The sequence below is a fragment of the Chiloscyllium punctatum genome, chromosome 36 (assembly GCF_047496795.1).
Source record: "Chiloscyllium punctatum isolate Juve2018m chromosome 36, sChiPun1.3, whole genome shotgun sequence".
NCBI lineage: Eukaryota > Metazoa > Chordata > Chondrichthyes > Orectolobiformes > Hemiscylliidae > Chiloscyllium > Chiloscyllium punctatum.
Genome location: NC_092774.1, coordinates 20659385 through 20686723, shown reverse-complemented (window position 1 = coordinate 20686723; position 27339 = coordinate 20659385). Strand labels below are relative to the sequence as shown.

Below are 27339 nucleotides of genomic sequence, written 5' to 3'. Positions count from 1 at the left end.
GAGGTGCAAATGAAGCAAGGTTGAAGAGAGGCAAACCTTTCTGACTCAGTGAATAAGTTTACTTTGCGGACTGGATGTGTGGTGGAGGCAGGTTCAATTGGGCCATTTGGGAGGGAATTGGATAGTTATTTACATAAAAAGTAACGCGCAGTGGTATGGGGACGAAACAGGAATTTGGCACTAAGGGATGATGTTTATTTAATAAGCTGGTATGGGAACAACGGGTGAAATCATCTCCTGTGCCGTAACATTTGTGTCATTCTGCGATGTTAGGTAGAGTGGAATAAGAATGAAGGTGCAGGGTGTGGGATCGAGATTTACAGCTTTTAAAGGATCAGCCCCTTTCTGGAAAATGGGGAAGAGGGCAGATATTCGGACAGTAAGGTGAGGATGGATGGAGAGTGTGTGGGATGGAGATTGAGTACAGGAGTTGGGAGAGCCTCGGATTTCCAGCATCTGCAGTCCTCACTTTTGGGAAAGCAAATCTAAGCAGGACTTATACACTTAATGGTGAGGTCCTAGGGAGTGTTGCTGAACAAAGAGACCTTGGGGTGCAGGTTCATAGCTCCTTGAAAATGGAGTCGCAGATAGATAGGATAGTGAAGAAGGCGTTTGGTATGCTTTCCTTTATCGGTCAGAGTATGGAGTACAGGAGTTGGGAGGTCATTTTTGCAGCTGTATAGGGCATTGGTTAGAATATTGGAATATTGCGTGCAATTCTGGTCTCCTTCCTATCGGAAAGATGTTGTGAAACTTGAAAGATGTACAAGAATGTTGTCAGGGTTGGAGGATCTGAGCTCCAGGGAGAGGCTGAACAGGCTGGGGCTGTTTTCCCCGGAGTGTCGGTGGCTGAGGGGTGACTTTATAGAGGTTTATAAAATCACAAGGGGCATGGATTGGATAAATAGGCAAAGTCTTTTCCCTGGGGTGGGGGAGTCCAGAACTAGAGGGGCATAGGTTTAGGGTGAGAGGGGAAAGATATAAAAGGGACCTAAGGGGCAGCTTTTTCACACAGGGGGTAGTACGTGTATGGAATGAGCTGCCAGAGGATGTGGTGGAGGCTGGTACAATTGTAACATTTAAAAGGCATCAGGATGGGTATATGAATAGGAAGGGTTTGGAGGGATGTGCTGGCAGGTGGGACTAGATTGGGTTGGGATATCGGGTCGGCACGGACGGGTTGGACCGAAGGGTCTGTTTCCGTGCTGTACATCTCTGTGACTCTATGACAGCTGTCTGGGGGTGACAGAGGAAAGTATGATATGCAGAAGCGGGAACAGTGTGTTCTGAATTTCTATCCTGTGCTGACTCTTGCCATCTCCTCACTGCAGGGGCTGTACGAGGGGAGGATTTGCAGACAGAAATCTCAAACTGAACCTTTGCGCCACAGAGTCGCTGCGATACCTGGACCTGAGAGTTGTGAAGAGATGGTGTGAGAGGGGAAGAGCACCATACCAAAGCCATCGGGAGTGAACCGGCTGCGGAGAAGGCTTTAACCGGGGTTTCCCAGCCCGGCGAACGCGCCGCGCCTCTCGCGGTGGGACAGCGTGTCCGCGCGGTTGCGCATCCGGCTGAGAGACCCAACCTGGCGAGCCGCGGGGACCCCCGGCCCGGGGAGAAACGCTGGAAGTGTGGGGAGTGTGGCAAGGGATTCCTGTCGCCGTCGGCGCTGGAGATTCACCGGCGGGTCCACACCGGGGAGAGGCCGTTCGGCTGCCCGCACTGCGGGAAGGGCTTCACCCAGTCCTCCCACCTGCACAGGCACCAACAGATCCACACCGGGCAGAAGCCATTCCCCTGCCCCGAGTGCGGAATGGGCTTCACGGACTCCTCCGTCCTCCGCGCCCACCGGCGGCTCCACACCGGGGAGAGGCCCTTCGCCTGCCCTCAGTGCGGCAAGGCCTTTGCCAACCCCTTCGTCCTGCGCACCCACCAGCGGGCCCACGCCGGGCTGAAGCCTTTCCCGTGCCCCGAGTGCGGCAAGGCCTTCGCCAACCCCTCCGTCCTGCGGGCCCACCGGCGCCTCCACACCGGGGAGAGGCCCTTCGCCTGCCCCGAGTGCGGCAAGGGCTTCGCCAACTCCTCCAACCTGCTGACCCACCAGCGGGTCCACACGGGGGAGAGGCCCTTCCCCTGCCCCGAGTGCGGCAGGGCCTTCAACCAGCTGTCCAACCTGCTGACCCACCGGCGGGTCCACACCGGGGAGAGGCCCTTCTCCTGCGCACTGTGCGGGAAGGCCTTCGGCAACTCATCCAAGCTGCTGAGGCACCGGAGGGTCCACACCGGGGAGAGGCCGTTCACCTGCTCCCGGTGCGGGAAGGGTTTCACCCAGTCCTCCAACCTGCGGAGGCACCAGCGAACCCACGAGCCATGACAAGCATCAGTTCCGACCGTGATCGCTACTGTCCCAGTGGTGAGCACTGCTGCCTCATGGCACCGGGGACCCGGGTTTGATTCCAACCTCGGGGGCGGCTGTCTGTGTGGAGTTTACGTGTTCTCTCCCTGTCTCTGCGTGGATTTCCTCCGGGTGCTCCAGTTTCCTCCGAAAGATGTGCAGGTTAGGGTGGACTGGCTGTGCTAATTACCCAGAGTGCCCAGGGATGTGTAGGTTAGGGTGGATTGGCCGTGCTAAATTACCCATAATGCCCAGGGATGTGCAGGTTAAGATGGATTGGCTGTGCTAAATGGCCGCATAGTGACCGGGGATATGAGGTGTGTTAGCCGTGGGAACTGCAGTGTCACAGGGATGGGGGGGGGGCGGGGAGGTGGTGGAGGAATCTTTGAGCAGGGGGAAATGGGCCTGGGTTGAAGGCTCTTCTGGAGACTCAGTGTAGACTCATTGGGACAAGAGGCCTGTTTTCCTTGCTGTAAGTAGTCTCTACAGAATCTTACTATTTACAGCAGCTCAGCTAATTGCTCGCTGCACTCTCATCTGAATCATTTGCAATTCATGGGCCCAAGGTCACTCTTAGTTTAAGAACATGGGCCCTTGTGGTAGTGTTCCTCCCTCACTGTGCATTGGGAAGTCCTGGCTCACATCCCACCTGCTCCAGCGGAGGGTTATCACAACTCCGCGTAGGTTGATGAGAATTTCTCTTTTTTTTCTGGAAGAAGACCATAAGAAACAGGAACACGAGGAGGTCATTCGGCCCCTCTGGTCTACTCCTGCTCGGCAACACGATCGCGGTTGAACCAACAATCCTCGCCTCCACTTTGCCCATAACCCTGGGATTCCCCAACGAATCAAGACTCTGAGCTCAATGTTTGGGAGAAGATTTGTAGCTCGGGTGCTCATTGTGCTCACCACAAAGGTTTACAGGAAAGCCACCACACACAGACCAAGTCCTAAACTATGAAAGCAACCACCCCCAACACACACAAACGAAGTTGCATCAGGACACTATTCAAAAGGGCCACAACACACTGCAGCACACCAGAACTGCAAAAAGAGGAAGAGGAACACCTATATAAGGTATTCACCAAAAATGGATACCCTCACAATTTCATCAACAGATGCCTAAGGGAGAGACAACAGAACGAGGACATGCCGCAACCCAAAGGACTAGCCACACTACCATACATCAGGAACATTTCTGAACTGACAGCCAGACTGCTGCGACCACTAGGACTCATAACAGCTATCCTCATAACACTAGGACTCATAACGACACGACCAGCTATCCTTAGTAGCCACACGCACAGACGACAAGCAACATGAATTCGACTGGGACAACACTACTATTATAGGACAAGCCAAACAGAGAACAGCCAGGGAATTCCTAGAGGCATGGCACTCATCCACAGATTCTATCAACAAACACATCGACCTGGACCCAATATACCGGCCACTGCAGCGGACAGCTGGAACTGACAACCGGAAGCGGCAGAGACAAACCACTATAAATGCCGGAGGAAACAGCACAGAAGCGCTTCACAGGAGGCTCCCAAGCACTGAGGATGTCACCTAGACAGGGGACGAAACGTTTGCAAGACAAATTCCCAGCTCGGCGAACAGAACTACAACAAGACTCTGAGCCTCAGATAGCTCGTAAGGACTCTGCCCCCACAGCTCTCTGCGGCAAGGAGTTCCAAAGACCCTCTGAGAAAAGATATTCCTCCTCATCTTAAATCAGTGCCCCCTTTGTTCTGAGGCTGTGCCCTCTGGCCTGAGGTTCTCCCATGAGGGAGGGGAAGCATGCTCTCAGGACTGACCCTTCAATACCTGATTGGTTTCAGCAAGGTCACACCTCTCTCTTCTAAGCACCAGTGAGTGCGGTCCCAACCTGTTTAACCTTGGTTCATAACGTAGTCCCCTCCACACTAGGGATCACCTGAGTGAACCTTCACTGAACTGCCTCCAATGAAATGATACCTTTTCTTCAGAGAGGGGAACCGGAACGGCCCACGCAATATTCCAGTTGTGATCTCCTCAGCAATTTGGGGAGTTGCAGTAAGACGTCCCTACTGTTAGGTTCCGCCCCCCCCCCCCCCCCTGTTGAAATAAGGGCCAATATTCCATTCGCCTTCCTGAGTCATTAAGATGGACAGCATGGAAACAGACCCTTCAGTCCACATCTCGTCCATGCCGACCAGATATCCCTTACCTAATCTAGTCCCATTTGCAAGCTCTTGGCCTATATCCCTCTAAACCCTTCCTACCTAGATGCCTTTAAAATGCTGTAATTGTACCAGCCTCGACCACTATCAACTCATTCCATACCCGTACCACCGTCTGTATGAAAATGTTGTCCCTTAGGTCTCTTTTAATTCTTTCCCCTTTCACCCTAAACCTATTCCCCTCTAGTTCTGGACTCCCCCGCCCCTGGCAAAAGACCTTGTCTATTCACCCTGTCCATGCCCCTCATGATTTTATAAACCTCTATGAGGTCACCCCTCAGCCTCTGACGCTCCAGGGAAAACACTCCAGCTCCTGTAGCTCAAACCCTGGCAACACCCTTGTAAATAATTTCTAAACCCTTTCAAGTTTCACAATATTCTTCTGATAGGAAGATCAGAATTGCACACAATATTCTAAAAATGTCCTGAACAGCATGTGACTTGCCTGTGTTACCCCTGTGTGCCAGCTGTGTTTGGCGCACTGGAATTTCAAAGTCTTTTTGTCTTGCAACTTTTTGCGGATTTTTTTCCATTTCAAAAAGTTCTGTTCTTTTGTTTCCCCCTTCCAAAATTGGAACAGAATTACAGTTTCCATATTGACTCGTTTTACTAACTTCTTTGCCCACTTTGTCAACCTGTAGATATCTTCTTTGGACGGTTTTTGTCCCTCTTGTGACCTACCTGTCCACCTATTTTTGAGTCACTTGCAACTTTGGCTGCGGTGGTCACAGTTTAATCACAAACAAATTCAGTGTACTGTGTGTCTGGATTTTCACAGAGCATTGGAAGATGGTGTCCAAGTCCAGGTCAGTGCAGAGAATTAAGACTCAATCCTTACTAGTGATCTTGTCCACAAACTCTGATATATTACGTTCAATCAGAAAAGATGCAAGCTCATTTCACCATTCATGACCACAGGACTCCCAAAACTTGCCTTTCATGGGATTGTATGATTCATTTCTGAATGAGTATATCTTGTATGAACCAAATATATGACCATGGTATCAATAGCTACATCGTAATCAAACTTGATTAAATAAATGTTCAACCTTAATTAAGTTGTATTTGGTGGTACAAAACATGCACTATCATCAATTACAAAAACAATTGTCAAAACTTCCTGAAACAAAAGATCTTTAGACTATCCTTTATTGGATTCACTCCAGTTCCTGCAAATGAACATTTTGTGGAGGTGCTGGTGCTACAAAGTTAAAAACCACACACCTCCAGTTTATCGTCCAACAGGTTTACTTGGAAGTACAAGCTTTGGACCATAACCTGGTGTTATGCAATAAACAGTTTAACCCCAGGATGGGAACAGAGAGTGTTGTGCTCACAGATGTTGGGCCAGATGAGGAAGTCTCAGGGAGTGTGAGGTTACAATGAAACCCTGGGCTTTGTGTGAACACGTGCCTTGGAGGAAAATGAAGGGAAGGGATTTGTTGTAAAGTGCCCTCCCCTCCTCCCTGGCAGCTCCCTTGGAACAAGGGCATCGCAAGGCCCTTTGTCCGGAACAGGCGCGGCTTCCTATTGGCTGGCTCTTGACAGGTAGGCATGCGGACTGACCAATAGACAGCGCTGGAGGACCGGAAGCGCACTGGTCCTCCAGCCAATCGGAGCACCCCTATTGTCTGAATGCGGAAGTTGCCCAATTCTGAGGATGATCATCGCTGCTGCTGCTGCAATAACATTCCTCCAGGAGACACCATCAAGGGGTTCTGTGTGTGGGGGCACTTCAGGCTCCAGTTCATCATCCAACCTGGAGGGACACAAGGACAACAGCACCGTGGAGAAGCCATGGCAGTGTGGGGACTGTGGGAAACGGTTCAGGTTTCCGTCTGGGCTGGAGAGTCACCGACGTTTCCACACCGGGGAGAGGCCGTTCACCTGCACAGACTGCGGGAAGGGGTTCACTCACTCCTCCGACCTGAAGAGACACTGGCGAGTCCACACCGGGGAGAGGCCGTTCGTTTGCTCGGAGTGCGGGCAGGGGTTCATTCAGTCGTCCGCGCTGATGGCCCACAAGCGGGTTCACACCCGGGAGAAGCCATTCACCTGCTTCAGGTGTGAGAAGGGATTCAGCCGCTTATCCAGCCTGCTGTCACACGAGCGGGTCCATACGAGGGAGTGCCCCTTCACCTGCTCGCAGTGCGGGAAGAAATTCGCTCACTCCGGCAGCCTCCGGGTACACCAGCAACTCCACACCGGGGAGAGGCAGTTCACCTGCTCCGAGTGCGGGAAGGGATTCACTCGGTCCACCCGGCTGCTGACTCACCAGCACATCCACACCGGGGAGCGACCGTTCCCCTGCACCGTGTGCGGGAAAGCGTTCAGGGATTCATCGAATCTGCTCAAACACCAGCGGATTCACACCGGGGAGAAGCCGTTCACCTGCTCTGTGTGTGGGAGGGGGTTTATCCAGTCATACAAGCTGCGGAGTCACCAGAAAGTTCATCAGTTAAGACTGCAGTTGGATTCTGCTGTTCTTGCTGCTGAGAATCACATCCAGGGCTGAGCAGTGTTCGTTCGGACAGTGGGTGAAGTGGGAGGGTCACCGGTGTATTTTGTTTTATTCCAGTGGGGGCTGGTGCTGTCTCTCAAACTGGGAGTGCAGACCTCCTCTTGAAATGATCCACAGAAGCTGATGGACAATATTTATTTTATCCTGGTTAGGAAGCAGAGTGTAAAAACAATGACTGCAGATGCTGGAAGCCAGATTCAGAATTAGTGGTGCTGGAAGAGCACAGCAGGTTCAGGCAGCATCCGAGGAGCAGCGAAATCGACGTTTCGGGGCAAAAGCCCTTGTGCCTACCACTGCAGGTAGATCTAAAGTAAGCACGTTTAGGCCATGACATCGAGGAGCACCATTCAGCCCATCGAGCCTGCTGCACCATTTAATACCATCAAGGCCGATCGCATCTCGGCTTCAACTCCCCTTTCCTGCCTCCTCTCCATCACCCTTCAATTTGTTACTGATTAAACATCTGTCTATCTCCTCCTTAAGTTTACTCCATGTCCTGGCGTCCACAGACTCTGGGGGAGTGAATTTCACAGATTACTGATCCTTTAAGGGAAGTAATTTCTCCACATCTCTGTGAAAACATTACATCTTATCCTGAGGATCACTCATTCTAAATTGCCCCACAAGATGAAATAGCCTTCCAATGCTGATTGGATGAGTAAAGATGGTGAGGAGAGTGATGTAGTCCCATTTCCCAGCATTTGGCCGAAATCCCTCTTACACTTTCCAATCCACATACATATCCAAATGTGTTTTAAGTATTATAATTGTACCTTCCTCCACCAGTTCCTTTGGCAACACGTTCCATTCACACACCGGGTCCCTTTTAAATCTTTCCCCCTCTCCTTAAATCTACGGCCTCTAGCTTTGGACTCCCATAACCGAGGGAATGAAACTTGGCAATCCATCTTATCTTTGCCCTGCCATGATTTTAGAAACCTCTACAAGGTCACCCCTCAGACTCTGGTTCTCCAGGGAAGATTGTCTCAGTCTGTCCAGCCTTATAACTCAAATCCTCCTGCCTCAGGAGCATCCTTGTCAATCTTTACTGAACGCTGTGGCCATACCAATGTGTTGTGCAGCGTAACCTTCTGTCCCAATTCCAATACGCGATTCTCTGAACAATGAGAGGAAGTATACCAAACGCCTTCTTCACCACCCTGTCTACCTGCGACGCCACTTTCAAGGAACTTTGTACCTGCATCCCTAGTCTCTCTGTTTAACAACACCCTCCACCTGTGTAAATCCTGCCTTGGTTTGTCTGAGCAAAAAGCAACACCTTGCATTTATTTAAATTAAACTCCATCTGCCATTCCTCAGGCCCAGCTGATCAAGATCCTGTTGTACTCTCAGATCACCCTCCTTACCTTAAACTAGATTAGATTAGATTCCCTACAGTGTGGAAACAGGCCCTTTGTCCCACAAGGCTACATCGACCCTCTGATGAGTAACCCACCCAGTCCCATTCCCCTATATTTATCCCTGACTAATGCACCTAGTACTACGGGCAATTTAGCATGGCCAATTCACCTAACCTGCACATCTTTGGAATATGTCAGCAATTTTGGTGTCATCTGCAAACCCACTAACCATTCCTGCTGCAGTCTCTTCCAAAGTGTTTATATGAATGACAAATAACAGTTGATCTAGAACTGAACCTTGCAGCATACCACTGGTCACAGGCCTCCAGTGTGAATACCAATCCTCTACCACCACCCTCTCTCCTACTGTCAAGCCGATTTTCTCTCCCATTAGCTCACACTCCGTGGATTACATATGATCGAACCTTGTATCAATGTGTCAACTGAGGGGGCAAAATACCTCCAACCCAGATTGTTAATTGTGCATTGCAATGGAAAAAAAGGCTTCGGGTAAACACAGGCTGTTCTGGCTGGAAGGTAACTGCAGTGACCTTGGCTGGTCTTGGGAACAGGCTGTTGTGCAAAGGCACAGAGACACACCCACCTGTTTGTGCACAAAGAAATGAGTGGGAAAGGTACTCAAGAGACTGCAATACAGCACTTAATATCAGCGTCAGATTAGTATTTCCCAGCTTGAGAGACATTCACCGTTGGACTGCGGTTCGAGAGACCAGATCGTGGCAAGGGAAATAGATTTCCAAGTGTTAGCCATCACCCAGAAGACCTCGATATGAAGCCAAGGCAGTGAGACTTGTTGACTGTGTGAAAAGTCTTTTAAGATTATAGAGTCTCTCATTACTTTGCATGTAACTAAAGTAAATTAAGTGAATAAAGTTGTTTTGTGTTGAAGCGCACATTTCTGCATGTATTCATTTTGATCAGGGAATGTCAATATCTTTGATCTAGACCTAGACCAACCTTTCCTGAGTCAGCGCCTTCCCTGGATTCATTCCCTTCAGTTCCTGCAAATGAACAGTTTAATCCCAGAATGGGAACAGAGTGTTGTGCTCACAGATGATGTGGAGATGCCAGTGTTGGACTGGGGTGTACAAATTTAAAAATCACACAACACCAGGTTATAGTCCAACAGGTTTAATTGGAAGCACACTAGCTTTCGGAGCACTGCTCCTTCATCAGGTGATTGTGGAGGACACAATTGTAAGGCACAGAATTTATAGCAAAAGTTTACAGTGTGATGTAACTGAAATTATACATTGAGAAATACCTTGATTGTCTGTTGAGTCTTTCATCAGATCGAATCCCATGATAGTTTCACTTCTTTCATGAGTAAATCACAAAACATTTTTAAGAAAAGTTGCATTCTCAGGTTAGCTGTAACAATGGGAGTTAGCTAGACAATTTGTTGAAGGTGTTAGCCCCCTGTGTTCTGTCTATGCCATGATGCTTACATTGATTCTAATATAAAAAGTGAGAAAACAGAGTTTTACATGAATTCATACACACACATGCACACAGGCACTCCTATACACACACACACGGACACGCATATATACAGACATGCACACAGACACACACACCCTCCCACACCTACACAGGAATCCTGTCACAGACTTAGACCACTCTACACTCAAGCACACACATTTACAGACACAGATACAGATCTCTCTCACAGACACTCACAACCCCCCACCCCAGACACACACACACAGACACAAAGACCCACATGCACACATATACTTTGTGGGGTGAATTTGTACTTGCAGAGTTACATTGTACTTTGCTCAAAAACTGCATGAATTTATGTAAAACTCTTGTTTTCTCACTTTTTACATTAGAATCAATCTCAACAGAGAACACAGGGGGCTAACAGCTTCAACATATTGTCTAGCTAACGCCCATTGTTACAGCTAACCTAAGAATGCAACTCTTTGAAAAAAGGTTTGTGATTTACACATGAAGTGAAACTACCATGGTATTGGAACAGATGAAAGACTCAATAGACGATCAAGGTATTTTTCAATGTATAATTTCAGTTACATCACACTGTAAATTTTTGCTATAAATTCTGTGCCTTACAATTGAGCCCTCCACAACCACCTGATGAAGGAGCAGCGCTCTGAAAGCGAGGGTGCTTCCAATTAAACCTGTTGGACTATAACCTGGGGTTGTGTGATTTTTAACTGTGTGCTCACAGATGTTGGGCCAGATGAGGAAGTCTCAGGGAGTGTGAGGTTACAATGAAACCCTGGGCTTTGTGTGAACACGTGCCTTGGAGGACAATGAAGGGAAGGGATTTGTTGTAAAGTGCCCTCCCCTCCTCCAGCTCCCTCAGCACGAGGGGCAGCGCGTGGCCCTTTGTCCGGAACAGGCGCGGCTCCTATTGGCTGGCTCCCGACAGCTCGGAATAAGGATTGTCCAATAGACAGCGCTGGAGGACCGGAAGCGGACTGGTCCTCCAGCCAATCGGAGCACTCCTATTGTCTGAATGCGGAAGTTATTGCTGCTGCTGCTGCCGCTGCAATAACATTCCTCCAGGAGACACCATCAAGGGGTTCTGTGTGTGGGGGCACTTCAGGCTCCAGTTCATCATCCAACCTGGAGGGACACAAGGACAACAGCACCGTGGAGAAGCCATGGCAGTGTGGGGACTGTGGGAAACGGTACCGGTTTCCGTCTGGGCTGGAGATTCATCGACGTGTTCACACCGGGGAGAGGCCGTTCACCTGCTCTGACTGTGGGAAGGGATTCACTCTGCCCCCTTCGCTGCTGTCACACAAGGGGTTCACACCGGGGAGAGGCCGTTCACCTGCTCTGACTGTGGGAAGGGATTCACTTGGTCCTCTTCCCTGGTGGCGCACAAGCGGGTTCGCACCGGGGAGAGGACATTCACCTGCTCTGACTGTGGGAAGGGATTCACTGCGTTCTTCAACCTGCTGACACACCAGAGAGTTGACACCGGGGAGAGGCCGTTCACCTGCTCGGAATGTGGGAAGGGGTTCACTCGGTCCTCTTCCCTGGTGCCACACAAACGGGTTCACACCGGGGAGAGGCCATTCACCTGTTCCGAGTGCGGGAGGGGATTCACTCAGTCATCCTGCCTTGGACAGCACAAGTGAATCCAAGGGGTGAATGGCTTTTCACCTGCTCCGAGTGCGGGAAGGGATTCAGTTCATCATCCAGGCTGCTGGCGCACCAGCTTGTTCACACCGGGGAGAGGCCGTTCACTTGCTCCGAGTGTGGGAAGGGATCACTTGGTCTTTGATGGTGGCTCACAAGCAGGTTCACATCAGGGAGAGGCCTTTCACCTGCTCTGAGTGTGGGAAGCAATTCAGTTGACTTTCCAGCTTTGTCCAACATAAGCGAATTCACACCAGGGAATGGCCTTTCACCTGCTCCAAGTGCGGGAAGGGATTCAGTGCTTCGTCCAGACTGCTAGCACATCAGCGAGTGCACACCGGGGAGAGGCCATTCACCTGCTGTGACTGTGGGAAGGGATTTGCTCTCTCCTCTTCCCGACTGACACACCAGCAACTTCACACTGTGGAGAGGCAATCCACTTGCTCTGAAGGTGGGAAGGGATTCACTCAATTGGCCTGACTGTTGATCCACCAGCACATTGACACTTGGGAGAGACCATTCTGCTGCACCATGTGTGGGAAAGGATTCAGGGATTCATCGGCTGAGTTGAAGCACCAGTAAATTCGCACCAGGGAGAAGCCTTTCACCTGCTCTGTGTGTGGGAGGGGTTTTCTCCTGTTCCACAAGCTGCAGAGACACCAGAGAGTTCATCAGTGAAGACAGCAGCTGTTTTTGCTGCTGAGAATCCCATCCAAGACTGAATACTGTTCATTCAGACAGTGGGTGAATGGGAGGGTTAATGGCTGGGCCTAGGAGTGCACGTTTCCTCTGAAATGATCCCCAGACGCTGATGAGCAACATTTACTTTCTCCTGGTTAGGAAACAGAGGTTGCCTCCCACTGCAGGTAGATCTAAAGTTGACCCAGTGAGACCATGACATCGAGGAGCAGGAGTACACCATTCAGCCCATTGAGCCTGCCCCATTATTTAATACCATCGAGGCCGATCGCATCTCGGCTTCAACTCCCCTTTCCTGCCTCCTCTCCATAACCCTTCAACCCGGTACTGATTAAACATCTGTCTATCTCCTCCTTAAATGTACTCCATGTCCTGTCAACCACGGCACTCTGGGAAAGAGTGAATTTCACAGATTACTGGTTCTTTGAGGGAAGTAATTTTTCCACATCCCTGTTTGAAGTTACTATCCCTTATCCTGAGATCGCTCATTCTAAATTGCCCCACACAATGAAATAGCCTTCCGATGCTGAGTAGATGAGTAAAGACCGTGAGCAGAGTGATGTAGTCCCATTTCCCAGCATTTGGCCCATATCCCTCTTACACTTTCCAATCCACATACATATCGGAATGCATTTTTTTAAGTGTTGTAATTGTACCCTCCTCCACCAGTTCCTTTGGCAGCACGTTCCATACACGCACCCTCCTCTGCCCCTCGGGTCCCTTTTAAGTCTTGCCCCTCTCTCCTTAAATCTACAGCCTCTAGTTTTGGACTCCCGTAGCCGAGGGAATGAAACTTGGCAACTCACCTTATCTTTGCCCTGCCATGATTTTGTAAGCCTCTACAAGGGTCACCCCTCAACGTCTGGTTCTCCCGGGAAGACTGTCTCCGTCTATCCAGCCTATCCTTATAACTCAAATCCTCCTGCCTCAGGAGTCCCCTTGTTAATCTTTACTGCTGTCACCATACCAATGTGTTGTGCAGCCAAAACATACTGTCCCAATTCCAATAGTTGATTCTCTGTCTGATGAGGGCAAGAGTTGGGTAAATTGAGAACAAAGCTTTTGTGAACGGTTTTATGCGGGGATACTTGGCCAAAGCATATTTGCTGACAGAAGACTCTGTGTTTTCTGTGTGTAATGTGAACGTTACCAAAACAAGCTGCAGACAGGAAACATCTGCTGGGCAAGACAATGGACAAGTGCTGTGCTTCAGCATAGAGAGAAGCTAGATTCTGCTGGTAGCTGCAGAAGCTGTTCCTGTTATTGGAAGAAACTGTTCCAGTCACAGTAAGAGACTGTTCCTGTTATTGAGAATTGTGAAATGATAACAGGCTGCAAACTGGTGCCTATGGAAACATTTTGCGAGGGTCCAAAACCTGGAATAGTCACAAAGATGTATGCCACGGACACGGACCCTTTAGTCTAACTCACTCTAGTCCCACCTGCCAGCACCCGGCCCATATCCTACCAAACCCTTCCTATTCATATACCCATCCAAATGCCTTTTAAATGTTGCGATTGTACCAGCCTCCACCACTTCCTCTGGCAGCTCGTTCCTTATACATACCACCCTCTGCGTAAAAAGGTTACCCCTTAGGTCTCTTTTATATCTTTCCCCTCTCACCCTAAACCTATTCCCCTCTAGCTCTGAATTCCCTCACCCCGAGGTAAAGACTTTGTCTATTTATCCTATCCACGCCCCTCATGATTTTGTAAACCTCTATAAGGTCACCCCTCAGCCTCCAACGCTCCAGAGAAAACAGCCCCAGCCTGTTCAGCCTCTCCCTGTAGCTCAAACCCTCCAACCCTGGCAACATCCTTGTACATCTTTTCTGAACCCTTTCAAGTTTCACAACATCTTTCCGATAGGAAGGAGACCAGAATTCCACACAATATTCCAACAGTGGCCCTAACCAATGTCCTGTACAGCCACATCATGACCTCCTAACTCCTGTACTCAATACTCTGACCAATAAAGGACAGCATACCAAACACCTTCTTCACTATCCTATCTATCTGTGACTCCACTTTCAAGGAGCTATGAACCTGCACTCCAAGGTCTCTTTGTTCAATAACACTCCCTAGGACCTTACCATTAAGTGTATAAGTCCTGCTAAGGTTTGCTTTCCCAAAATGCATCACCTCGCATTTACCAAAATTAAACTCCATCTGCTACTCCTCAGCCCATTGGCCCATCTGATCAAGATCCTGTTGTAATCTGAGGCAACCCTCTTTGCTGTTCACTACACCTCCAATAGACAATAGACAATAGACAATAGATGCAGGAGTAGGCCATTCTGCCCTTCGAGCCTGCACCGCCATTCAATATGATCATGGCTGATCATTCCTAATCAGTATCCTGTTCCAGCCTTATCTCCATACCCCTTGACTCCACTATCTTTAAGAGCTCTATCCAATTCTTTCTTAAAAGAATCCAGAGACTGGGCCTCCACTGCCCTCTGGGGCAGAGCATTCCACACAGCCACCACTCTCTGGGTGAAGTAGTTTCTCCTCATCTCTGTCCTAAATGGTCTACCCCGTATTTTTAAGTTGTGTCCTCTGGTTCGGCACTCCCCCATCAACGGAAATATGTTCCCTCCTGCCAGAGTGTCCAGTCCTTTCATAAGCCTATACGTTTCAATCAGATCCCCTCTCAGTCTTCTAAACTCAAGGGTATACAAGCCCAGTCGCTTCAGTCTTTCCGTGTAAGGCAATCCTGCCATTCCAGGAATTGACCTCGTGAACCTACGCTGCACTCCCTCAATAGCCAGAATGTCTTTCCTCAAATTTGGAGACCAGAACTGTACACAGTACTCCAGGTGTGGTCTCACCAGGGCCCTGTACAGCTGCAGAAGCACCTCTTTGCTTCTATACTCAATCCCTCTTGTTATGAAGGCCAGCATGCTATTAGCCTTCTTCACGACCTGCTGTACCTGCATGCTTGCCTTCATTGACTGGTGGACAAGAACACCCAGATCTCTCCAATTTTGGTGTCATCTGCAAACTCATAACTATACCTCCAATGTTCACATCCAAATCATTTATATAAATGATGAAAAGTAATGGACCCACACCAATCCTTGTGACACTGATCACAGGCCTCCAGTCTGAAAAACAACCCTCCACCAGCACCCTCTGTCTTCAACCTTTGAGCCAGTTCTGTATCCAAATAGCTAGTTCTCCCTATATTCCATGAGATCTAACCTTGCTAATCAGTCTCCCATGGGGAGCCTTATTGAACGCCTTACTGAAGTCCATCTAGCTCACACCACCACTCTGCCCTCATCAATCCTCTGTTACTTCTTCAAAAAACTCAAGTCAGTTTGAGACACATGATTTCCCACGTACAAAGCCATGTTGACTATCCCCAATCTAATCAGTCCTTGCCTTTCCAAATACATGTACATCCTGTCCCTCAGGATTCCCTCCAACAACTTGCCCACAACCAATGTCAGGCTCACTGGTCTATAGTTCCCTGGCTTGTCCTTACCACATTTCTTAAATAGTGGCACCATGTTAGCCAACCTCAAGTCTTCCAGCACCTCATCTGTGACTATCAATGACACAGTAAGGGACCCAGCAATCACCTCCCTAGCTTCCCAAAGTGTTTGAGGGTACACCTGATCAGGTCCTGGAGATTTATCCACTTTTATGTATTTCAAGACATCCAGCACGTCCTCCTCTGTAACATGTACATTTTGCAAGCTGTCACCATCTATTTCCCTACATTCTGTATCTTCCATGTCCTTCTTTACAGTAAATACTGATGCAAAATACTTGTTTAGTATTTCCCCCATTTCCTGCGGTTCCACACAAAGGCCGCCTTGCTGATCCTTGAGGGGCCCTATTCTCTCCTAAGTTACCCTTTGGTCCTTAATGTAAAAACCCTTTGGATTCTCCTTAACTCTATTTGCCAAAGCCATCTCATGTCCCTGTTTTGCCCCCCTGATTTCCCTCTTAAGTACACTCCTACTGCCTTTATACTCTTCTAAGGATTCACTCGATCTATCCTGTCTATACCTGACATAGGCCTCCTTCTTTTTCTTAACCAAACCCTCAATTTCTTTAGTCATCCAGCATTCCCTATACCTACCAGCCTTCCCTTTCACCCTGACAGGAATATACTTTCTCTGGACTCTCGTTATCTCATTTCTGAAGGCTTCCCATTTTCCAGCCATTCCTTTACCTGAGAACATCTGCCCCCAATCAAGCTTTTGAAAGTTTTTTCCTAATACCGTCAAAATTGGCCTTTCTCCAATTTAGAACTTCAACTTTTAGATCTGGTCTATTCTTTTCCATCACTATTTTAAATCTAATAGAATTATGAGATTAGATTAGATTCCCTTCAGTGTGGATACAGGCCCTTCAGCCCAACCAGTCCACACCGACCCTCCGAAGAGTAACCCACCTAGACCCGTTTCCCTCTGACTAATGCACCTCACACTATGGGGCAAATAAGCATAGCCAATTCACCTGACCTGGACATCTTCAGACTGTGGGAGAAAACGGGAGCACTCTGAGGAAACCCATGGGGAGGATGTGCAAACTCCACACAGACCCAAGGCTGGACTCGAACCTGGGTCCCTTCTGCTGTGAGGCAGCAGTGCTAACCACTGAGCCACCGTGCCACCTTATAGTCACTGGCCCCAAAGTGCTCTCCCACTGACACCTCAGTCACCTGCCCTGCCTTATTTCCCAAGAGTAGGTCAAGTTTTGCACCTTCTCTAGTAGGTACATCCACATACTGAATCAGAAAATTGTCTTGTACACACTTAAGAAATTCCTCTCCACCTAAACCTTTAACACTTTGGCAGTCCCCAGTCGATGTTTGGAAAGTTAAAATCCCCTACCATAACTACCCTATTATTCTTCCAAATATCTGAAATCTCCTTACAAATTTGTTTCTCAATTTCCCTCTGACTATTAGGGGGTCTATAATACAATCCCAATAAGGTGATCATCCCTTTCTTATTTTTTAGTTCCATCCAAATAACTTCCCTGGATGTATTTCCAGGAATATCCTCCCTCAGCTGTAATGCTATCCCTTATCAAAAATGCCACTCCCCCTCCTCTCTTGCCTCCCTTTCTCTCCTTCCTGTAGCATTTGTATCCTGGAACACTAATCTGCCAGTCCTGCCCATCCCTGAGCCATGTTTCTGTAATTGCTATGATACCCAGTCCCATGTTCCTAACCATGCCCTGAGTTCATCTGCCTTCCCTGTTAGGCCCCTTGCATTGAAATAAATGCAGTTTAATTCATCAGTCCTACCTTGTTCTCTGCTTTGTCCCTGCCTGCCCTGACTGTTTGACTCCCTTTCCAACTGTACCAGTCTCAGATTGATCTTTTTTCTCACTATCTCCCTGGATTCCCCCCTCCTTGCACCCCACCTTAATAGTTTAAATCCTCCCGAGCAGCTCTAGCAAATCTCCCTGCCAGTATGTTAGTCCCCTTCCAATTCAGATGCAATCCATCCTTCTTGTTCAGGTCACTTCTGCCCCAGAAAAGATTTCAATGATTTAAAAATGTGAATCCTTTCCCCATACACCAGCTCCTCAGCCATGCATTCATCTGCTCTATCCTATTCCTACCCTCACTAGCTCATAACACCGGGAGTAACCCAGATATTACTACCCTCAAGGGCCTCTGTTTGAAATTTCTGCCTAACTTTCTATATTCTCCCTTCAGAATCTCATCCTTTTCCCTTCTTTTGTTGTTGGTTCCAATGTGTACAACGATCGCCTGCTGGTTCCTCTCCCTTTTTGAGAACATTCTGCACCCTCTCTCGGACATCCTTGATCCTGACCAGAGAAGCAACACACCATTCTGATTGTTTTCACTGCTGGCTGCAGAAACATCTGTCTGTGACTCTGACTAGAGAGTCCCCGACCACAGTCTGCGAACCTTCAAAAGGAAAAGCATTTATGTAATGGAAACTGTGTGATTTGTCTGGGTCAAAGGTGTAAAAGACCAATGATTCTTGTATTCAGGGAGATTGCCTGGTTGGAGTCCCACTCTTAGGGTGACCTTGGGTCTCCCCAAAAGCTTTTGTGTAATAAACTGTGCTTTGACTTGCTCTAAGTGTGAGTCTTGAGTAATTTTTACTCAAGTACTAAATACCTTCTTCACCACCCCGTCAATCTGCAATGCCACTTTCAAGGAACTATATGCCTGTACCCCGAGTCTCTCTGTTTGACAACACCTTCCACCAGTCATGATTTGGAGATGCCGGGGTTGGACTGGGGTGTACAAAGTTAAAAATCACACAACCCCAGGTTATAGTCCAACAGGTTTAATTGGAAGCACACTATCTTTCGGAGCGACGCTCCTTCATCAGGTGATTGTGGAGGACACAATTGTAAGGCACAGAATTTATAGCAAAAGTTTACAGTGTGATGTAACTGAAATTATACATTGAAAAATTGATTGTCTGTTAAGCCTTTCATCTGTTAGAACACAGTGATATTTTCACTTCTTTCATGTGTAAATCACAAAACCTTTTTTTTAACAAGTTGCATTCTCAGGTTAGCTGTTAACAATGGTGATAGCTAGACAATATGTTGAAGGTGTTGGCCCCCCCTGTGTTCTTTGTCTATGCCATGATGTTTAGATTGATTCTAATCTAAAAAGTGAGATAACAGAGTTTTACTTAAATTCATGCAGTTTTGAGCTCAGAGTTCTACATGAATGCATGCAGTTTTTGAGCAAAGTACAATGTAACCCTGAAAGTACAAATTCACCCCACCACATATATGTGTGCATGTGGGTCTTTGTCCCTGGTGTTGTGTGATTTTTTAACCTGTGTAAGTCCTGTCTTGGTTTGTCTTAGCAAAAAGCAACACTTTGCATTTCTTTCAATTAAACTCCATTCACACACCATCCTCTGACCCTCAGGTCTCTTTTAAATCTTTCCCCTCTCTCCTTAAATCTGTGGCCTCCAGTTTTGGATTCCCGTACCCGAGGGAATGAAACTGACAATTCACCTTATCTTTGCCCTGCCATGATTTTAGAAACCTCTACAAGGTCACCCCTCAGACTCCGGTTCTCCAGGGAAGACTGTCTCAGTCTGTCCAGCCTTATAACTCAAATCCTCCTGCCTCAGGAGCATCCTTGTTCATCTTTACTGAACGCTGTGGCCATACCAATGTGTTGTGCAGCGTAACATTCTGTCCCAATTCCAATACGCGATTCTCTGAACAATGAGAGGAAGTATACCAAACGCCTTCTTCACCACCCTGTCTACCTGCGACGCCACTTTCAAGGAACTTTGTACCTGCATCCCTAGTCTCTCTGTTTAACAACACCCTCCACCTGAGTAAGTCCTGCCTTGGTTTGTCTGAGCAAAATGCAACATCTTACATTTCTTTTAATTAAACTCTCTTTGCCATTCCTCGGCTCAGCTGATCAAGGTCCTATTGTACTCTCAGATCGCCTTCTTTACCTTAAACTATGTCAGCAATTTTGGTGTCACCCACGAACCTACTAACTATTGCTGCTATAGTCTCACCCAAAGCGTTTATATAAATGACAAATAACAGTTGATCTAGAACTGAACCTTGCAGCACACCGCTGGTCACAGCTCTCCAGTCTGAATACCAATCCTTTACCACCACCCTCTGTCTCCTACCGTCAAGCTGATTTCCTATCCCATCCTAGCTCTCCCTGGATTTCACATGATCGCACCTTGTATCTCCAGCCCAGATTGTTAATTATGCATTGCAATGAGAAAAAGGCTCAGTTCATCAAGATCCTGTTGTACTCTCAGATAACCTACTTCAGCCAATTCGGTATCCCATTGGCCAGTTCTCCCTGGATTCCACGAGATCAAAACTCGTATCATTGCATCAGCTGAAGGAACAAAGTATCTCCAACCCAGATTGTTAAGGGTTAATTGTGCATTGCAATAAGCAATTGAAGGAGAATACATGAGAAACAGGCTTCAGGTAAACACGGGCCGTTCTGGTTGGAAGGTAACTGCAGTGACCTTGGCTGGTCTTGGGAACAGACTTGTCGAGCAAAGGCACAGAGACCCACCCACCTGTTTGTGGAATGAGTGGGAAAGGTACTCAGGGACTGCAGTACAGCACGTCATATCCAAGTCAGAACAGTATTAACACTGGGGACTTCTCCCAGCTCGAGAGCCTTCCCTATGAGACTGGGGTTCAAGACACCAGATCGTGGGAACGGAGATAGAGCTCCAAGTGATTGCCATCACCCAGGAGACCCTAATATGAAGCCAAGGCAGTGAGACTCACTTGTTGATTGTATCAAAAGTCTTTTAAGCTAATAGTTTGCGTGTACTTAAAGTAAATTAATTGAATAAAGTTGCTTTGTGTTGAAGCACATATTTCTGCTGGTATTCATTTTAATCAGGGAGCAAGCGATGGCAGTGTCTATGAGAGAGACCTCGACTAACCTTTCCAGAGTCTGCCCCTCTCTGCATTCATCCTCCTTCCCTCTAAATTAACCCATGAGGATGGCCTCATTGGGTTCATGTCACACTACTGGTGACCCCACTACACTATACACTCTCTCACATGCACACACACAAGCACACGTACACAAGCAGACCCTCGCTCTCTCTCTCTCTCACACACACACACTGGGTTCATGTCACACTACTGGTGACCCCACTACACCATATACTCTCTCACACACACACACACACACACACACACACAAAAGCACACATACACAAACAGACCCTCTCTCACACACACACATACACCACCCACACCCTCTCACATGTTTATAATCCATCACACACACACCTTTAATGCATTGTCTGAGCTGAGATGTCACCTTCTGTTATAAATCTTTAAATTATCTCGAGGTGACTTAAAAGGACTTTTGAGACTTACATATTAATGACCTGAAACGTGCAACCCATTCCAAAAGACGAAAGACTTAATAACAATCCAGGTTTGTTCGACGAATCATTTCAGTTATGGTCTAATCCTCCAAAAACACTAGATGAAGGAGCAGCGCTCCGAAAGCTAATGCTTCCAAATAACGGGATTATTGGTAGATTATAACCTGGTGTTGTGTGATTTTTAACTTTGTCCTCCGCAGTCCAACACCGGCTGCTGCACATCACAGTTTAACCCCAGGATGGGAACAGAGAGTGTGGTGCTCACAGATGTTGGGCCAGATGAGGAAGTCTCAGGGAGTGTGAGGTTACAATGAAACCCTGGGCTTTGTGTGAACACGTGCCTTGGAGGACAATGAAGGGAAGGGATTTGTTGTAAAGTGCCCTCCCCTCCTCCAGCTCCCTCAGCACGAGGGGCAGCGCGTGGCCCTTTGTCCGGAACAGGCGCGGCTTCCTATTGGCTGGCTCCGGACAGCTCGGCATGCGGACTGTCCAATAGACAGCGCTGGAGGACCGGAGGCAGACTGGTCCTCCAGCCAATCAGAGCACACCTATTGTCTGAATGCGGAAGTTATTGCTGCTGCTGCTGCTGCTGCAATAACATTCCTCCAGGAGACACCATCAAGGGGTTCTGTGTGTGTGTGGGGCACTTCAGGCTCCAGTTCATCATCCAACCTGGAGGGACACAAGGACAACAGCACCGTGGAGAAGCCATGGCAGTGTGGGGACTGTGGGAAACGGTTCAGGTTTCCATCTGGGCTGGAGATTCACCGGCGGGTTCACACCGGGGAGAGGCCGTTCATCTGCCCAGACTGTGGGAAGGGATTCACTGTCTCCTTGAGCCTCCACAAACACCAGCGGGTTCATACCGGGGAGAGGCCGTTCATCTGCACAGAGTGTGGGAAGGGGTTCGCTCAGTCGTCCCAGCTGTTAATCCACACGCGGATTCACACCGGGGAGAAGCCGTTCACCTGCTCCGAGTGTTACAGGCAATTCAGTCAGTTATCTGGTCTTCACAGACACCAGCGGATTCACACCAGGGAGAAGCCGTTCAGCTGCTCCGAGTGTGACAGGCAATTCAGCCAGTTGTCTGGTCTTCAAAAACACCAGCGGATTCACACCGGGGAGAAGCCGTTCACATGCTCTGAGTGTGGGAAGGGATTCACTCGGTCGCCCAAGTTGTTAATCCACCAGCGCGTTCACACTGGGGAGCGACCATTCCTCTGCACCGTGTGTGGGAAAGGATTCAAGACTTCATCGGCTGCACTGAAACACCAGCGGAATCACACCGGGGAGAAGCCGTTCATCTGCACAGAGTGTGGGAAGAGATTCGCTCAGTCGTTCCGGCTGTTAGTCCACAAGCGAGTTCATACCGGGGAGAAGCCGTTCATCTGCACAGAGTGTGGGAAGGGATTCACTCAGTCGTTCCGGCTGTTAGTCCACAAGCGGGTTCATACCGGGGAGAGGCCGTTCACCTGCTCTGAGTGTGGGAAGGGGTTCGCTCAGTCGTCCCAGCTGTTAATCCACAAGCGGGTTCACACCGGGGAGAAGCCGTTCAGCTGCTCCGAGTGTGACAGGCAATTCAGTCAGTTATCTGGTCTTCACAGACACCAGCGGATTCACACCAGGGAGAAGCCGTTCAGCTGCTCCGAGTGTGGGAAGGGATTCACTCAGCCGTCCCAGTTGTTAATCCACCAGTGTGTTCACACCGGGGAGAAGCCGTTCACCTGCTCTGAGTGTGGGAAGGGATTCACTCAGTCGGCCCAGTTGCTAATCCACCAGCGCGTTCACACTGGGGAGCGACCATTCCTCTGCACCGTGTGTGGGAAAGGATTCAAGACTTCATCAGCTGCAGTGAGACACCAGCGAATTCACACCAGGGAAAGCCTTTGACCTGCTCTGAGTGTGGGAGGGGTTTTGGCCGAGCATGCCAGCTGCAGAGACACCAGAAAGTTCATCGGACATGGTTGGGTTCTGCTGTTCTTGCTGAAGGGAATCACGTCCAGGACTGAACCGTGTCCGTTCGGATAGTGGGTGAACTGAGAGGGTAATGGGGTTTTATGATACTCTCTCAGCCTGGGAGTGCACATTTCCTCTGAAGTAGACCCACATAAACTGATGAGCAACATTTATTTTATCCTGGTTAGGAAACAGAGTGGGTCTATCACTGCAGGTAGATCTAAAGTCAACACATTTAGACCGTGACATCGGGGAGCAGGAGTCAGCCCATCAAGCTTGATCGCATCTTGGCTTCAACTCTCCATAACCCTTCAACCCGGTACTGATTAAACATCCTGCTTGAGTTTGCTCCATGTCCTGGCATCCACAGCAGTTTGCAGGAGTGAAGACAAGGCAGTGAGATTCATTTGTTGACTTCATTGAAAATCGGTTAAGTTGATAGAGTCATTCATTATGTGGGATATAGGTAAAGCAGTGTTACTTCTGCAACCATAATTGCTTATGTAAGGTAAATGAACTCACACCAGTGTATAATTGTTTCAGCCAAGAGCTGAGTTACCAAGAAACAAAATTATATGAAGGAAATATATAATTGTTTTTGCATTAGCCAAAATGTGCAAACAAGAATGAAATGTGTCGGCAAACAATGGTAGATGTTACAGACAAACAGATAAGGGGAGAGCTGCACGTTTAGCCAGATATGCCTGTACAAACAGTTATAAGCATCTGTTTCCCGCTTCTGCAAAAACAAATAAAACCACAATCAAGAGGTCATAAGGTCATAGCAAGCAAGGAAGCAGATGGCCTTAAAGGAGGATATACCTAACAATGAACCACAGCAGGATGTGGTAAAATAGCCAAGCAAAACTTGTACTTTGTTCTGCACAAGAGATAAGAGAGTAAGGCAAGAGATAAACAAGAGTAATGGGCGCTGGGAGATGTAAACGGGGAGGAGCAATGGAATAAGTGGGGGAGGGGTAAAGGAGAAATGAATTATATAAAATTTATGTGCTAGTTAGATTAGATTAGATTACTTACAGTGTGGAAACAGGCCCTTCGGCCCAACAAGTCCACACCGATCGCCGAAGCGTGACCCACCCAGACCCATTCCCCTACATTTACCTCTTCACCTAACACTGTGGGCAATTTAGCATGGCCAATCCACCTAACCTGCACATTTTTGGACTGTGGGAGGAAACCGGAGCACCCGGAGGAAACCCACGCAGACACGGGGAGAACGTGCAAACTCCACACAGAGAGTCGCCAGAGGCGGGAATTGAAGCCGGGTCTCTGGCGCTGTGAGGCAGCAATGCTAACCACTGAGCCACCGTGCCACCCATAGTTGGACTCTCTGTGCCCATTTGAGACATCACACTTGCAAGCATATAATAAACAATAATACTGCTTCACATCTTGTCTCGGACTGAAATTATTGAAGTGAATGGGTTCTATTTCTCATTTCCTGCTTCCTGTCGAGACTCCATTGTGTTCTCCCAGTTTCTCTGTCTTTCCCACTTTTCACCTCCAATGTGACCGTTTTCCTTAGCCATCCATTTTCACTTCCATCGTGTTTGTCAGGATCTTTCAAAGTGTCCAAACTATGTCCCGCATTTCTGCCCTGATTCCTTCCCCTCCTTCCTGGAACAATGTGGTTTCCTTGAGTTTGTGTATCTTGTACCAACTAGACTAGATTAGATTACTTACAGTGAGGAAACAGGCCCTTCGGCCCAACAAGTCCACACTGACCCGCCGAAGCGCAACCCACCCAGACCCATACCTCCGACATTTACCCCTTCATCTAACACTGTGGGCAATACAATTTAGCATGGCCAGTTCATCTAACCTGCATGTTTTTGGGATGTGGGAGGATACCCACGCAGACATGGGGAGAATGTGCAAACTCCACACAGACAATTGCCTGAGGCAGGAATTGAACCCAGGTCTCCGACACTGTGAGGCAGCAGTGCTAACCACTGTGCCACCGTCCTGCCCACTGCCACCGTGCCGCCCACTGAATATATGGTCTTTGTCTCACATCACGACCAGGCAGCAATAGAGGCTTGAATGGACCATGAGCATTAATTGAGTTGCGATTCATTTTTTGGTTGAACCAAACTTGGTCTGGCTTTGCCAAAATTGTCTGTGTCGTGCTCATCAGGCGCTTTGCACAAACACCAATTCTTATGTTGCATGAGAAGTCCGTGCCTGATGGTTGTCAAATCAACTCTGATTGGTAGACTATTATAAACCCATCCGTTGACCGCGCTCCGAGAACACAAACCAGACCACCCCATAATCGCCCTATAGTCTGTGGAAAGTGTGGCAACCTTCTTTCAGCAACTTCTTGTGGTTAAATAAAATAAAGCTCTGACACTCACTTTAAAATCAACAAGTAACCATTTATTTTTCTAGCCATAACAGTGACCACTCTAACTAAACTATTAGCAAACCGAATAAATCCCGTCTAACTACTAACTATTCCTGAATAAAACAAGATTCTAATGGTAAGCTGTTCCAATAAATACAAGCCCCATTCATATCACAAAAAAAAGTTTCTTGACATGGCTGTGAGGTTACCTGACCTCCAGAATGTTCTGTGCGTCCTCTGCTGTTACGCTTCCAGGAATGTCTTCTCCGAATCTTCTGTTAGACATTTAGATGGTGCGTTATTTTAATACACAGATGAATGTGAGAGCCAACTTCCCTCTCTTGAGCTAAGGACTCTTGGCTCTGGTGAAGGGGAGTTAACTCCAGGCCTCTGGTCAACTGCCCCCTTCTTTCAAACCGTTGATGACGTATCGATTTCTTACACTAGGACCCATCCTATGTTGTCAAGACCATTAGATTTAAATTTTGCAAGTTTTGGGTAGCTAGTCCCTGATTTTAATTGATTGGTTAAATTGAAAATCTCTTGTCTCAGCTTGCGAACTGAACGACCTTTCATGATCTTATGACCCTCAATAAGGTCACGTCTCAGCCTCTGATGCTGCAGGGAAGGAAGTCCCAGCCTATCCAGCCTCTCCTTAAAACCCGAATGCTCCGGTCCTGGCAAGACCATTGTAAATGTTTTCTTCAGTTTAACAACATATTTCCTGTAGCATGGTGAGCTGAATTGTATGCTCTATTCTAAAGGTGGCCTCACCAAAGCCCTGTACAGTCACAACATGACATCCCACCTCCTATCGTAAATGCTTTGACCAGTGACAGCAAGCGTGCCACACACTGCTTTTCTACCTGCAACACCTCATGTTAAAATTAAATTAATTTTAAATTAAATTCCATCTGCTAATCCTCAGCCCATAGGTCCATCTGATCAAAGTCCCATTCTACTGTTAGGTGACATGATGACTCAGTGGTTAACAGTTCTGCCTGAATACACCAGTGACGCAGGTTCGATTCCACTCTTGGTGACTGTCAGTGTGGCCTGTGCACATTTTCCCTGGTCTGTGCAGGTTGGCTCCTGGTGCTCCAGTTTCCTCCCATAGTCTGAAGATGTGTAAGTTAGGTTTATTAGCCATGCTAAAACCAAACCAGGATTGTGCAGATTAGATGGATTAGTCATGTGAAGTAGGGGGTCTATTTAGGATACTGTTTGGGGTTTATACTTGATGGGCCGAATGGCCTGCTTCCACACTGTAGGGAATCTCATTTGTGAACTATATATCCTATACCACAGTCCAGTATCCCACCAATTTTTGTGCCATCTGCAAACGTACTAACCATGTCTCCTGTATTCTCATTTATACAATGATTTGTATAAATTTTGACAAAAAAATTTGACAACACCAATCCTCACGCCACATCATGAATCACAAGCCTCCAGCAGGAATAACAAACCTCTCCCACCATCCTCTCTCTCCTACAGTGATATCAATTTCATATCCTATCGGCAAGCTCTCCCTGCATCCTGTCTGATTTAACCTTGTGTTGCCTGAAGGAACAAGCAATATCAACATCTTTGAGAGAGACCTCGACCAACCTTTTCCAGAGTCTGGCCCCTCTCCTTTGATTCACTCCCTTTCCCTCCAGCTCCTGTACATGAACAGTTTAACCCCAGGATGGGAACAGAGAGTGTTGTGCTCACAGATGTTGGGCCAGATGAGGAAGTCTCAGGGAGTGTGAGGTTACAATGAAACCCTGGGCTTTGTGTGAACACGTGCCTTGGAGGACAATGAAG

At 48.0% G+C, this 27339-nt stretch overlaps 3 protein-coding genes across 3 annotated transcripts; all 3 read left to right on the top strand.

Annotated features, from left to right (window-relative positions):
• Nucleotides 1–1423: 1423 nt before the first annotated feature.
• On the top strand, nt 1424–2746 carry LOC140460872 (uncharacterized; the record flags this gene model as incomplete). Its single annotated transcript, XM_072555576.1, has 1 exon — nt 1424–2746. A coding segment is annotated over one exon (951 nt), but the record flags the coding sequence as incomplete, so codon positions are not given.
• A 3432-nt stretch (nt 2747–6178) lies between these two features.
• LOC140460862 (uncharacterized) lies at nt 6179–9413 on the top strand. The gene has a single exon (XM_072555561.1). The coding sequence runs from the start codon at nt 6278–6280 to the stop codon at nt 7130–7132; it is 855 nt and encodes a 284-aa protein (XP_072411662.1). The 5' UTR covers nt 6179–6277; the 3' UTR covers nt 7133–9413.
• Nucleotides 9414–20259: 10846 nt separating this feature from the next.
• LOC140460033 (uncharacterized) lies at nt 20260–25303 on the top strand. The gene is made up of 2 exons (XM_072554440.1): nt 20260–20304; nt 21603–25303. Exons 1-2 carry the CDS (start codon nt 20260–20262, stop codon nt 23094–23096), a joined length of 1539 nt encoding a protein of 512 aa, XP_072410541.1. The 3' UTR covers nt 23097–25303.
• Nucleotides 25304–27339: the final 2036 nt, after the last annotated feature.